Source organism: Acinonyx jubatus, chromosome B1 (genome assembly GCF_027475565.1).
Source record: "Acinonyx jubatus isolate Ajub_Pintada_27869175 chromosome B1, VMU_Ajub_asm_v1.0, whole genome shotgun sequence".
NCBI classification, from domain to species: Eukaryota; Metazoa; Chordata; class Mammalia; order Carnivora; family Felidae; genus Acinonyx; species Acinonyx jubatus.
In genome coordinates this window covers 120,888,593-120,904,044 of record NC_069382.1, presented here as the reverse complement: position 1 = coordinate 120,904,044, position 15,452 = coordinate 120,888,593, and the positions used below count along the sequence as shown (strand labels likewise).

Sequence of the window (15,452 nt, the reverse complement as noted above, 5' to 3'; positions counted from 1 at the left end):
ACAGATATTAGAGAACTTCTAATTACCTGGCATTTAAAACTATAATCTATTCATGTAAACTTTTCATAAAGTAACAAATACATGACAAACAAATTAAACACTACCCCTGGTTCATTTTCTCAATGCTTGAGGTCCAAACACTACAGAAATTATTTGTGATATGAGAAATCAACCATCATGTTTCCTTTGCATCCCCTGTAATGTCAATTTTTTAAAATCAAGCTGATGAACAGCCACTTTTATTTTTTTTATTTTTTAAATGTTTTTATTTATTTTTGAGACACAGAGAGAGACAGAGCATAGTGGGGGAGGGTCAGAGAGAGGGAGACACAGAATCTGAAGCAGGCTCCAGGCTCTGAGCTGTCAGCACAGAGCCCTACGGAGGGCTTGAACTCAAGAGTGGGAGATCATGACCTGAGCCAAAGTCAGACGCTTAACCGAGTGAGCTACCAGGTGCCCCAATAAATGTCAAAATTAAGCATGACCCTGAAAAGTTCACTTCAGAGAAGTTAAAGGACCTGCTTTCATTAGAAATTAATAAAATAATAAAATATAACATAAGAACAGTAATCTCTCTTACAGAAATTCTTTTTTGTTGACCTAATATATTCTAAATTGAGCAATCACTTAAGAATTTTTTAAATCATTTTTTAACCAATGGTAAAAGGTAAACTCTATTTTTTAATTCATATTTGTAAAAACATAGCTTTAAAATAAGCTTGGATAAATACTCTAACTTATATACACATAAAAAAATAAAATCCCCATAATAAACTTGTAGGTTAACTGCATAAAATAGTGTCACCCCTTCTACGTGACTATTACTCTTCTAGAATAGTGAGACCAACCTCTGTCAATTATCATAAATAATCATTAATGAAATAAATAGCACTATTAGCGATGGAAAGTGTAATTCCAGTTCAAAATGGTGAATCAAACCCCACATCTGCCCAACTCCTACTAAAACTTCAAAAGGAGTGCATAAAATAGACACAAATTAACAATGCTAGAAACTAAGAGAAAGTGTTATTCACATGCCAAAACTTCAATGGATTTCTGGGAAATATAGCACAACAGAGACTATAACTAGAAAAGGAACTCATTGTATATGAAAAGAACCTCCTCTGAGGCTTTTGATGATCCCAAAGAGACAGAAACTAGAGATAAGGATGGACTCGGGTGGTGGGAGCAAGTCTCAAAATTCCTTGCACCCTTTGAGATTTGTGCCAGGGCCATTACGTGAAGTGATGAAAGACAATGTTAACACCCACTCTATTCTTGGCATACATGGTTGAAAATAAATTGGAAGCACAGCCATTGCCTCCAAGGAGGACACACTTTCTATTTACAGAGGCACCACTCCAGAAAGCTTCAGGACACCACAACAAAATCCAAAAAGAACCTGGTACAGCACTAAAATTCCCTACTATGTCAAAATGCCTTTTACTCCCTAGGACTTATCATTAATCACTAACCCTCACATGTTGTATAATACAAACACAATAAAACTAAACTGTCCCTTCCACACCCACCAGATCTTCAAGAATTAAAAAATAGGGCCAAGACAATCTCTGACAGAATTTTGATGCTTCTATAAAGTGAAATGGGACCTTTGCTGATTCTTTTTATAGATGCAATCACAAAGAGAAATTGAACTACAGTTTCTCTACAGGTTTCCCTTGCTTGATTTCCCTTGTCTGTTCCTTGCTTGGGGGTAGTAGAGGATGTTGGAGCCAAGGGTAAAGAAACAGAGTTAATAATTATTTCTAAGTAGGATTCAGACATGTCTTGAAATGTCTGGTGAACTGAATGGGCAAACCAACCAGAAGGCAAATGTGAAAACAAATCCTATAGGAAGTAACTAATCATAATGACTCTCACCCAGTAAGAAATTTGTACTGTCAAAAGAGTAGCAATGCTAAATACTGAATATTTTCTGTTGACTGAATTCACCACCTAACAGTCCCCACTGGATTTATGCAAGTGTCCTGTGGGGTACAAAGAGGCTATGATAAAAATCTAAAAGACCTCTTTCATTAAACACTGGTAAAACTGAGCGATACTTTTAGACCCCTCTAACACAGTATAACACAAAGACAGAAGAACATTATGCCCCCAACCTCACCCCAGCTCATCACGCACTTTAGCTGTGATCAAGTACAATGGTAGAAACGCCCAGCAGAGAGCACCATCTGGCAAGAGACTGAAGAGCCTGGTGGAACAGCAGCCTTCTCCGTGGAAATAGACTCGTCAGGGAGCATGGTCCAGACAGCCTCCTGAGGACTCCCAGAAACACCGGGGAAGGAGAAGTTTGCAGAAGGCTAGAGGACCTCTACCATCATTAGGAGGAGACAACATACTTATATTTGAGCTATTAGCAAAGCTGTGACTCTCTTTAGTATTCACAATCCAATGAAGTCTGGAAAAACTGGTTGTATAAATAAAAAAGGATTAATCCTTATTTCCACAAGAAATATTCTGATCTCAATGTACTTAGATTATTAATGCATAGATCCCTTCTAATGAATTACAACACAAATAGAAGAGAGTATACATACAGAGTACATACATACATACATATATAGAAAGTATATATTGCTTTGGCACTCCTGAGTATAACACAAAAGGGAATAAGGCAGTCAGACCATCCAAAGATTTCCCATCTTCACTACGGATGTTCAGCTTTAACACGCTATGAAGCTATAACACTATAAAGCACTAAATCAAAGTAAGATGATATTATTACTATTATTACAGTCATAAGTACGCTTTCTAGCCGATCCATAATTCTCAAGCCCAGATCTTTGTCAGTACTAGAAGGAACAGAGATATGAATAAAAATGGGAAGAGCTATCCCACCAATCTCTGTAACACATAGAGTATACACTGATTTGGCACTCCTGAGTGTAACACAAAAGGGAATAAGGCAGTCAGACCATGCAAAGGCTTTGGATCTGGCTGCAGACACAAATGCTATAATACCTAGCAGAACAACATAGAAAAACGGCACAGACTAACACGTCCAGCAGAGCCACAGATGGTAGTAGAGGAATGCTGGAAGAAACTGCAGCATCCCCCAGAGGAGCTGAAAAGCAGCCTGTTCCTTCAGGCCAGTGACAACTCCAAAGACTACTGCACCCTACAGAGCTTCAGGAAAAGGAAGAATGGAAAGCCACACAACACTTTCTTTTGCTAAAGTACATGTTCTAGACCATCTTTCACATGCAATTACCTAATATAGCCATAAATTTCCAAAGTACATATGTGGTTTTGCAGACAGAAAAAGCGTAATTTCTCCATTTGTTCTGTACTTTATTTCTACTTAGAAATTAAGTCAAATTTCATAATTGTGCAGATTTTTGGCATAATAAGAAGTGAAGCACACAAATGTAGAACTCTGTTCTAATATAATATAGCCATTTTAGGTATGTTAGATGTTTTATATATTTCAGACAGGAGCATATCCATTTTTATTTACTATAGCCTATAGATTTTTTTATTCATTTTTGAGAGACAGAGAGAGACAGAGTATGACCAGGGGAGGGGCAGAAAGAGAGAGAGGGAGACACAGAATCAAAGCAGGTTCCAAGCTCCGAGCTGTCAGCACAGAGCCCAACACAGAGCTCGAACTCACAAACCGCGAGATCATGACGTGAGCTGAAGTCGGATGCTTAACTGACTGAGTCACCCAGGCGCCCCAAGCCTATAGATTTTTTAAATATCAATATTGTAAGACAGCATTTTGATAAATCATCTTACATCACATTTTTAAAGCCTAAAAAATACATGTTAGAATTTTATATTAATTCTTTTAACACGGCACTTCAAAACCTTGAGCAGAATTATGTCTAAGAAGCTTTCTTCAGGTTAATTTCCACTGTTCTGATTTTGTCCAGTAGAAGGGAAGATTATGCACACATGTGCATATTCACCATTCAACACATTAGCAAAATCCTTTTCCTGTATATATACTAACATTCATTTCACCTAAACCATGTGAATTGACAACTACTTAATTCACTAACCTCTGACTGTGGAGGTTACTCAGGTAAATGTTCAATCTGAAATTTAATTTAAAAGCCTCTTAAAAATGCAACACAGAAAATGAAAAATAAATTGATGCACTCTTAACTCTAAATCATACTCTCTTTATATCAAGAAGTGTTGACAATACCAATTTCAAGGTCATTGTCAACTTGGAAAATCATTAGCAAATAAAATATGACTTAATTGAAGCAAACTCAGCATGGAGCTGCATTATTTTAAGTGAATGTTGTAATATAACTTGAAGAAGAATTACTAACTGCCACTCCCATTGACAATAAAATGTATGAAGAAGGGGCTATGCAACTTTTCTACCACATCTTTTCCATAATTAAGTATGGAAATAGGATTTGTGAAGAATTAAAAGTCCCAAAGTGCATCAATTCAAACACTAATGGGCTGCTCTCCAGCATGGCAGCACATAGGTATTTCCCAGCATGTTATCATTAGCAAATGTCAATGCCATAATTCCAACCACAAACGTTTCAAATTTCAAGCTTGTGAAATCCACTTCTGGAAAGTAGACTTCTAATGGTTACCTGGACTTTTCTTAAAAAGGGAGAGAGAAATAGAGAACCTATATTTTATAATTGAAATGTTAGAGAGAGACACAGAGAGAGAACCTAAATTTTATAATTCAAATATTACACAAAGTAATTTATACATAGAATTTTTCTTTACTGATTATATATGCAGCCAAAATGTATCATTTGTTGGCTAGAATCTTATATAACTCTTAATTTCAGAGTTTCTTCTCTATTTAAATGCTAAGTAAAATATCTTCAGCAGATGTTATTCACCACATCAGGGAAGAATCACAATAATTACACATCTATTGGATTATTTTCTTAATTTTCTATTAATACATCTAGAAACTGAGTCCATATATTATATTATCTCAAAAAGTAGCTAAGGAGATATATAGAATTAACAGAAATCGGGTAAGACCTAAATGAACATTACTACAGTATCAATTTCATAGTAGTCTATAGGAACATGTTGGGTTTTTTTTTCTGAAGGAAAAATAAATAAATTTTACATGTAAAAGTAATGTTTAGTCATATGTGGAAAAGGTTTTGTACATCTAGGTAAGCTTGGAGGCATGATTTTGGTCTTGGAATAGATGATATATTATTCCAAAACAAAGAAATAGTGTGTGTGTGTGTGTGTGTGTGTGTGTATGTGTGTGTGTATGTGTGTGTGTGTATGTATATATATACATACCATATATATCTATATACCATATATATATACCATATATGTATACATACCATATATATACATATAATATATATACATACTATATAGTGTACATATATATATAGTATAATTTTTAAAAAAGAATAACCATTTTAGATGTAAACAGAAATCAGAGAACTGTTTAAGCTAAGGCCAAGGATCTATCATTATTGTGAAAAAAAGTTTAAGTAACCTGGCCAAGAACAAATAACTCTTAAGTGGTAAAGTGAAGAAACAAACCCAGGCAGTATACTCCATTACACTACCTCTCATAACTTTTTACCTTGGACAGCATATACTGCTATTAAACCACAGGACTTCCATTAATTTCACAGCAATTTTTACAAAATTTATCTCCATTGTTCTTCTAAGCATCTTCCTCAAATATCTAGGATACTGGTACTCTCTGTTGATGAAGACTAATTATTTTGACATTATTAACAGGATGATGGGATAGTGAAGGCCTAAAAAACCAGGTATGGCATTGAGAGAGCAAAATACTCATGGGAAAAAAGACCCATAGTCAGAAATAAATGGGAAATCTCAAGGTGAGAATAAGAGACACATCTTTAACTCACAATGTCCTTATTCTCCATATTTCCAGAGGTAACCTCATTCCAAAGCATGAAGCCGTCCATGAGGTCTTAAAACATCTATATTTGAATATAAAATGTTATCATTTTTACTATGTTCCATAATCAGTAGGAATCAGAGGAGTCACAAGCTAAAAATTAAATAATACTGGCTTATGCATTTACCATTATCATTGTTCTTTCTTTGTGTGGACTTAAATTACTCTCTAATAACCTTTCATTTCAGCTTGAAGGACTGCCTCTAGTATTTTCTTTAGGAGAAATACCAGAGAGAAATTCTATCAGTTCCTGTTGGTCTGGGAATGTCCTAATTTCACCTTCAGTTTCAAAGAATAGAATTCTTGATTTTTTTTTTCAGCACTTTAAGGCTATCATCCCATTGCCTTCCGGCCTCCATAGTTTCTAGTAAGTCAGTTGTTAATTTTATTGGGGAATTCCTTGTCCCTTCTCTTGTTCCTTTGACTATTTCTCTTTGTCTTTGGCTTTCAACAGTTAGACTGTAATATATCTCTTTACATTTATCCTGTTTGGAATTCATTGAGCTTCTTGTATGTGTAAATATTTTTCATCGAATTTGGGGTGTTTTTAGTCATTACTTCTTCAAATATTCTCTCCACTCCTTTTTCTTCTTTCATCCTGAGACTTCCATTAGGCATATGTTGCTATGCTTGATGGTGTTCCAAAGTCTCTAAGGCTATGTTAATCTTTCTTCATTCTTTTCTTGTCAGACTGCACAGTATCAATTGACTTGTCCTCAGGTTTGCTAATTCCTTCTTCTGTCAGTTCAAATCCATTACTGAATCCCTCTAGCAAATATTCATTTTCATAACTGTCTTTTTCAATTCTAGAATTTTTATTTGATTTCTTTCTATAATTTCTAACTTTTTATTGATATATTCTACTTGGTGAAACACTGTTCTTATATTTTCCTTTAGTTCTTAGTTCTTTAGACATACCTTCCTTAACTTCTTTGAATATATTTAAAATAGCTGATTTAACAACTTCGTCTAATAAGTCCAACATACTGGCTTCCTCAAGAACAGTTTCTATCCATTGCTTCTTTTCCTAAATATGGGCCATATTTTTTTGTTCTTTGTATCTCTCAGAATTTTTTGTTGAAAATTGCATGTTTTAGATAATAAAATATTGCAACACTGAAAATCAGAATCTCTCCCTGCCACCTAAAGGTTTGTTGTTGTTTGGCTAGTGATTTTCCTAGACTATATACAGATTCTGTATTCTTTGTCATAATGTGTCTACTGAAGTCCCAGCCTGGTTAGCTGAGTGGTCAGGTAATGGTTGGACCAAGGTTGGACAAGGCATTTCTTTAAATGCCTTGAACCAATAAGTCTCCAACCTCTGCAGAGGTACTCTTTGCATGTGTTGGGGCACACCTTCAATGTTCAAGTAGACAGTTTACAAGTCTGCCTTAGTCTTCACTTCCTGCCTGTATAGAGCCTCAAGGTCACCCACAGGTAAGAGCTTTGTACTTTGTCAACTCTGTTTTTGCAGTGATGGGTTAACTATGAAATTCCTTTGAGTGTTTTACAGGATTAAGCAAATAAATATATTGAGAATAATGGAATGATAAGTTTCTCAAATATGGAAAAGGAAAGCCTAGAACAAATCTGTGGTACTAGACTGGAATTTCCTAAGAACAAGACATTCTCTTTTATAACCACAACATAGTTATCAAAATCAGGTATCAGCATAAACTCAAAGTTTTTAATATAAAGATCAATAAAAAGTAAGTATGAATCTCTAATTCATCGACTGATGGCCTGGAGCAGTGACACCTCATTAGCAATGCATGTACATAGTATACTGATGTTGTTTTGAAATACCATTGGCTACTAAATGGAAGTAGGAGGGTTCCTTAAAGAAATGTCTGATTCCAAAGCTGCGGCAGGGAAAAAAAATAAGTGTACCCGAAACATCTTATTGTGCCAGAAGGTAAAGAAATGCTAAAAGAATGATAAGGACATGTCAAAAAGACACTAGGAATAGCTTAAAAGGACTCCTAAGGATCAAATCTGAGGTAATTTAAACCTCAAAATAAATAATGACAGTAATAAATTGTAACTCTTTGAGTAAAACAGGAATTCATTAATCTATACCAATATAAATGGGAAAGATAAAGCTCTTCTTCATAATAAAGTGCCAACAAATAAATGTTAAAGGAAAGATGGAGTTATAAAACCACGATTTGAGGAGCGCCTGGGTGGCTCAGTCAGTTAAGCATCCAAATTCAGCTCAGGTCATGATCTCCCAGTTTGTGAGTTCCAGCCCCCCATGGAGCTGTGTGCTGACAGCTCAGAGCCTGGAGCCTGCTTCAGATTCTGTGTCTTCCTCTCTCTTTGTCCCTCCCCCACTCACACTCTGTCTCTCATCTCTCTCAAAAATAAATAAACACTAAAAAAAAAAAAAACCATTTGATAAACACAGTAAAATTAATTTAGGCACCATCAAAGGATATTAAACTAGTGAGTGTGATGAAGAAAATAATATCTATCCTTAAAGTAACTCCCACAAAACATCTATAATTTAAAAAAAAATGGTAACTTTACAGTAGATAAAACTGAAAGACATCACCTCAAGTTAACATCACCAATCTTGGGATAAGCAGACATCCTGTGCCTGAGAAGGAAACATCACTTTTGTAGTACTCCTGCCAAAATATAAACTTACTCTAATCATGTGAATATGCACAAATCCCAAATTAAGAAATATTCTACAAAATAACTAGGCTGTACTCTACAAAAACTCAAGGTTACAACTGACAAAGAAAGACTAAATAACTGTGCTAAATTAAAGGAATCTGAAGAGACACGACAACTAATTGCAATATGTAATACCAGATTTGACTCCAGAATAAAATTATTTAAAAAATAAAGATATCATTGAGATCATTAGCATTTATTTTAAATCTGTAGATCAGATATTAGTATTATGTGAATGAAAACTTCCTGCTTTTGATAATTACATTGTGGTTATAAAAGAGAATGTCTTCTTCTTAGGAAATATACATTGAAGTATTTAAGAGTAAAGGGACATCATGTCTTAAATGTGCCCTCCAATTCCTTGATAAAAATAATAATATAAATATATAGGAAGAAAAACTGATAAAGCAAATGTGATAAAATGTTAACTGCAGAATCTGAGCAAGTTATATGGTAATTCTCTGGATTATTCTTGTAACTTTTCTATCAGTCTGAAAATATTTCAAAATTTAATTTTTTTTTTAAAGAAAAGTAATGGGGCACCTGGGTGGCTCAGTTGATTGAGCATTCAACACTTGATTTGGGGTCAGTCATGATCCCACCGTCATGGGATTGAGCCCCATGTCAGGCTCCACACTGAGCATGGGAACTGCTTAACATTCTCTCTCTCTCTCCCTCCGCCCTTCTCTACCCACCCCCAATTAAAAAATTTTAAAAAGTACTAACTGAGAACAATAAATGAATTAGATCCACACAGTTAATAACATTAAGTCAAAAAACAAGCAGCCTACATACCAGATGATACCATTTACTTAAATTTTTTTTTTCAACGTTTATTTATTTTTGGGACAGAGAGAGACAGAGCATGAACGGGGGAGGGGCAGAGAGAGAGGGAGACACAGAATCGGAAACAGGCTCCAGGCTCTGGGCCATCAGCCCAGAGCCTGACGCGGGGCTTGAACTCACGGACCGCGAGATCGTGACCTGGCTGAAGTCGGACGCCTAACCGACTGCGCCACCCAGGCGCCCCTAAAATTTTTAAATCACACAATATATATTGTTATTCATGTATGTAATATAGATTCAGTGTTTACTTTGGCAAAGGAAAAAGAATGGAAGGAGAGAAACTGGGTAATTATGTTTAATGTTACTATGTTATATGTGATGGTGGGTCCATGAGTATCTGTTATTTTTGTTTACTTCATTTTAGTTTCAGTAAAATTAACATACAGTGTTATATTAGTTTCAGGTGTACAGTGATTCCACAATTCCATACATCACCCACTGTTCATCATGGCAAGTGCACTCCTTTTTTTTTTTAATTTTTTTTTAACATTTATTTATTTTTGAGACACAGAGAGAGACAGAACACAAGAAGGGGAGGGACAGAGAGAGAGGGAGACACAGAATCCAAAGCAGGCTCCAGTCTCTGAGCTGTCAGCACAGAGCCTGATGCAGGGCTAGAACCCACGAACCATGAGATCATGACCTGAACTGAAGTCAGCCGCTTAACTGACTAAACAACCCAGGAGGGTGACAAGCACACTCCTTAATCCCCATTGTCAATTTCACCCATCATCCCACTGACCTCCTCCCCTCTGGTAACCACCAGTTTGTTCTCTACAGTTCAGAGTCTGTTTCTCACTGCTTCTCAGTCTTTGGGCTAAGATCAAGTGCAGAGTCAGTTTCTTAGTTTATCACTCTCTTTTTTTCCCCTTCACTCATTTTTTGTTTCTTAAATTCCACAAGTGAAATCATATGGTATTTGCCTTTCTCTGGCTTACTTAATGTAAGCCATCCATGTTACAGCAAATGACAAGATTACATTCTTTTTTATAGCTGAATACTATTCTATTGTTCCATCCATGTTACAGCAAATGACAAGATTACATTCTTTTTTATAGCTGAATACTATTCTATTGCATATATATATATATACATATCTTCTTTATTCATTTATCAATGGATACTTGGGCTGCTTACATAATTTGGCTATTGTAAGTAATGCTGCTATAAACATGAGGTGCATGTATCCCTTTGAATTAGTGTTTTTGTATTTTGGGGGTAAATACCTACTAACGCAATTACTGGATCATAGGGTGATTCTACTTTTAACTTTTTGAGGAACCTCTATACTGTTTTCCACAGTGGCTGCACCAGTTTGCATTCATGGGTATCTGTTATTATGTTTCCACTATTCTGTGTGTAATTATATAAATTATAATTAATATATTTAAAATAAAACTTTTCACAATTCAAAGTATCTAAGACCCAAAATGCCCCAGTATAGCCACAAACCAAATGGTTTCTAACAGTATTTGGCCCTAAGCCCAAAGATGGAGACATATACAAAAAAAGAAAAAAAAAAGACACCCAAGGTGTCTATCTCTTCAGCCTCTCCTCAAGTCTATGCTTAATTTTGGTCATTTTCCTCATAAAGATTATTCTTCCAGATTTCATAAAAGTATAAAAATACAGCAGGTCCAAAGCACTATGTACTTCAGTCTTGTAATTAAAGAAAAGCTCCTTATCTTTTTTAACAACCATTTGTGGAATAAATAATGATTACACTATCAGATTCAAATTCCTTTAGTATAAAAATTCTCATTTCCCTTTCAAATTCAGGAAAAGAATATCTATGTATCGCATATGATTATACATTGTAGCAGAGACTTCTAGTAAGTGAAACCTGTTTCCTCTTCTTCCTAGATATAGTTAGACTATATATCCCAGCCTCCTTGGAAGTTAGGTATGGCCATGTAACTGAACTTTAATACCCAGATTTGGCCACAAAATCCTCCCATTAGCAGTGGGATTTTCCCCTCCTGCCAGCTGGATACAGATGAACCGAAGCCCTTTGATGATGAAAGTAACAAATGGAATAAGCATGCATCCCTGAATCTCTACACAGAGGAAAGTCTCTTGTCCACAAGGAACACTCATGTGAGTGAGGAAAAAAAGAATTTCTGTTAAGTTAAGCCAGTGACATTTGAGGGTCTATTTATTACTGCAGTTAGTGTTACATTAACAGATGCATAATTATAAACAATCTTCCAATTTTTAATAGGAAATGCATTATACTTACAAATTGAGGTTTATAGTATGCTGGACCTAGTGTGCTGTCACTAGCAGGTGGAAAATGTTTTATAATACTGCCATCCTCATTAATATCATATCCATATGATCGTCCACAAGAAGGAATCGAAGGAACATCAACACTTCTGGAAACTGTAGGTGACCTTGAAAACTTCTGTAAGAAAAAACATTTTCTATTATTTGCTTGGAAGCAAGAGAAAGAATGAAGAACCAAATATTAAAATTACTAAAATGCAATTATTAAATATTGACTTAATAAGTTTCATAATATAAACCAAAAAGGTTTGTTCTATGGAAGTAATTTAAAGGAGTAAATTCAAGTTTCACCTAATCATACAAATTAAGATAATATATAATATTACTATTAAAGCCACGTTAAGAGGTAAGGAGTCCCTCTAACTCGGCTCAGTTATTTATCTTGCTTAGTAAACAAGTATTTCTGATGCTTAGAATAGGCATTCACTCCTACAGTCACATTCCCAATCACCAGTTCCAAGAGGTTACTTATGCCATACTATCATAACAGCTGCCAGGCAAAAATGAACTTCATAGTTTTCTGTAACATTTCCTGGCTTCATTCCTTCCCAGTTCCAGACTTATCTCCATATTACCTATGCCTTGTATAAATATCCTAATTATGCTGACTAGATAGCAAGGAAAATGTCTATGACATAATACTAAATGGAAATAGAAAGCAGACTTGATGACTATAGGTACATATATGAATTATACATAAGTATATATAGTAATATACATAAGTCATTTAATGATAAACTGAAAGGAGCTATGCAAAAATTAACAGAATTCTCAAAGTTAGAGCCAGAAGTTTTAGGGTGATTATCCTTTTTTCAAAATTTCCTTTAATGTAAATTTATAATTCCTATAATGTATAATTTATATATATATAATTTAAATAAAAACAAAAAGAAGTAACATATAGTAGAAATACTAGTATAAAATATAGCAAATAAAATACTGGCATTTAAATGATTTAGTTATCTGGAAAATTACTTATTAAGAATATATTGATAGGGCACCTGGGAGGCTCAGTCAGTTAAGTGCCCAACTCTTGATTTTGGCTCAGGTCATGCATGATCTCGTGGTTCGAGGATTTGAGCACCACATTGGGCTCTGTACTGACAGTGACGACCCTGCTTAGGATTCTCTATCTCCCTCTCTCTCTCTCTGCCCCTCCCCTGCTGCCTCTCTCTCTTAAAACTAAATAAACATAATAAAAAAACTTTTTAAAGAATATATTGATCCTTTGTTGTTTCTGAATAAATACATGCTATAGTTGAGTACATGCATGCCCAACAGACAATTATGCTATAAACATACTATCACTGGCAGAATTTTACTTTTTTTTTTATTGCTAGAGACAACTATTAAGTAGTTTCAGTGACACTCATGAGACTGATTATCAAATTAAAACAGGAGGTATTGAATGGCTTCTGCTACTTTAAAAAATTATTTGCATAACGTCAAGACTTTCCAAAATGTATCCCCTACCTCCTTCTCCATCCTCTATTCCTACTATTCTCCCTTATATCCTGTACTACAAATATTCCAAAGAACTTTGTTCTTTTCCAAACATACCTTGCCATTAAATACCTCAATGTCTTTATTCAGGTGGTTTTCTCTATCTGGAGTGTTTTTTCCCATTCTTCTTACCTATTTAGTGAATCATTCTTCAAGATCCAGTTCGATTGTGCTATGACTACTCCCTCCAAAAACTCTCTACGTTGGGCTACTAGTAGACATTTTATTATATGTTTATTAAAATAGCAATGCATCAACTGTTTTGTACTGAATTACATTCATTATTTCCCTATTAAAATATAGATCCCAGAGAGCAGTGATTTGTCTTCTATGTATTATCAGTGCCTAGCATTATATCTAGTATTCATAGTCACTGAAAAAATGTCTGATATTAGTTTCAAATGCACAATACACTGATTGACAATTCTATACATTACACAATGCTCACCACAATAAGTACAGTTACCAAATGTCCCCATACAAAGTTATACAACGTTATTGACTATATTCCCTATGCTGTACTTTTCATCTCCATGATTTATTTATTTCATAACTGGAAGGATTCAAAAAAGAAGAGAAAGAAATTCCTAATGTGTCAGTTAAAAAGCATTCATAAGTCTGAAAAAAACGACTTACTACTTTTCAAAAGAAAATATCACACAGCGTCACAAAGAAAATGCAAAAGATTAATGTCTAATAAGACAAGTACTTCCTTCTTAAAAAGACAAAAAAAAAAAAACAAAAAAATGTATGATAAATCCTTACATAAGTAAATGAACATTTACTTTGTCCCCACACACAAAATAGCTGATATTTAAATATACCTAAAGGGGTGCCTGGGCGGCTCAGTCAGTTAAGCGTCCGACTTCTGCTCAGGTCATGATCTCATAGTTGGTAAGTTCAAGCCCCGTGTTAGGCGCTGTGCTGACAGCTCAGAACCTGGAGCCTGCTTTGGATTCTGTGTCTCCCTCTCTCTCTGCCCCTCCTCTGCTCATGCTCTGTCTCTCTCTGTCTCTCAAAAATAAGTAAATGTTAAAAATTTTTAATAAATAAATAAATATAAACCTTAACATCATTGTCATTGCACTGACATTATTCAACTGAATAGTTAGCCCTAAAATATGTTCCCCTAAACAAAGCTGATTAAAATTTAATTAATATGAGCTATGTGAAGGAGTTAGAGAAAGAGGAAAGACAACCACTCTAAATAAACCATGACCAAAATCTTCTAGATTATTTATTTTAAAGGGGTAGGACTTTGGTGTAAAAATTATTACAGAACACCAATGTACCTTTTCAAACATGTCACCCGCTAGACTCCTACACAAATTTTTTACTCCACTTACTATATAAAACATTAAATCTTTTCTATTTTAACTAAAAGAAATATCAGAAGCATAATTTAAAATAGAACATACTGATTGAAGATGCTCTTTAACCTGTAGTGCTTTTCTATTCATGATATCTGATGCTCCATGATAAAACTGATCATAGCTTGCTGGTCCTGGACTATCTGAAACAAACTTCTTAAAACGCTCCTCCCGGTTTTGTAGACTATGGCCTCCTTTTATATTATACTAAATTAGAGAGAAAAATATGAAATAATTTAAAAAAACATTTTATAATTAATACCTATTTGGTAAATTTTACATATTAATATGAACAGTTTTAAAACCCAACCTGAAAAAGTTGAGCCTCTTAACTAAAGACACAATTCTAGTAAAAGGGGATAACAAGAGAGGATGACAATTATCGTTTTAATTCTGACCTCAAACTAAAATTTACTGTACTTAGGACACTCTAAGAGAATACAAAACTCAGTTTTATAACAGGAATCAAGACATAGGAATCTTCAAAGTTGTACAGCAGGAATAAAGAGTATGTACTAACAGGCCTCTGAAGAATATGCACCTCTGAAATGAGCTTAAAAAACTGGTATTCAGGGGCACCTGAGTGGCTCAGTCGGTTAAGTGTCAGATTTCGGCTCAGGTCATGATCTCATGGTTCATAAGTTCGAGCCCCGTGTTGGGCTCTGGGCTGATAGCTCAGAGCCTGGAGCCCGCTTCAGATTCTGTGTCTCCCTCTGTCTGCCCCTCTGCTGCTTGCACTCTGTCTCTTGCATTGTCTCAAAAATAAATAAACATTAAAAAAAAATTTTTTTTAAACTGGTATTCACACTGCAGGGAAAAATCAAACCTTCCAAGCTTGTTTAGGATTAATT

The 15,452-nt window shown here is 34.9% G+C and overlaps 1 protein-coding gene across 4 annotated transcripts in view; it reads right to left on the bottom strand.

Annotated features, from left to right (window-relative positions):
* The window catches only part of STPG2 (sperm tail PG-rich repeat containing 2), a 598,009-nt gene that overhangs the window by 567,355 nt on the left and 15,202 nt on the right, over positions 1–15,452 (bottom strand). For 3 of the 4 annotated variants that reach the window (XM_053217109.1, XM_053217110.1, XM_053217111.1), the window contains 2 exons: positions 14,650–14,808; positions 11,682–11,846 (listed from right to left, as the gene is read on the bottom strand). In XM_053217109.1, coding sequence (XP_053073084.1) covers positions 11,682–11,846; positions 14,650–14,808 — 324 coding nt within the window. The remainder of the gene's footprint in view (positions 1–11,681; positions 11,847–14,649; positions 14,809–15,452) is intronic. The other variant, XM_053217112.1, reaches the window with a different exon arrangement.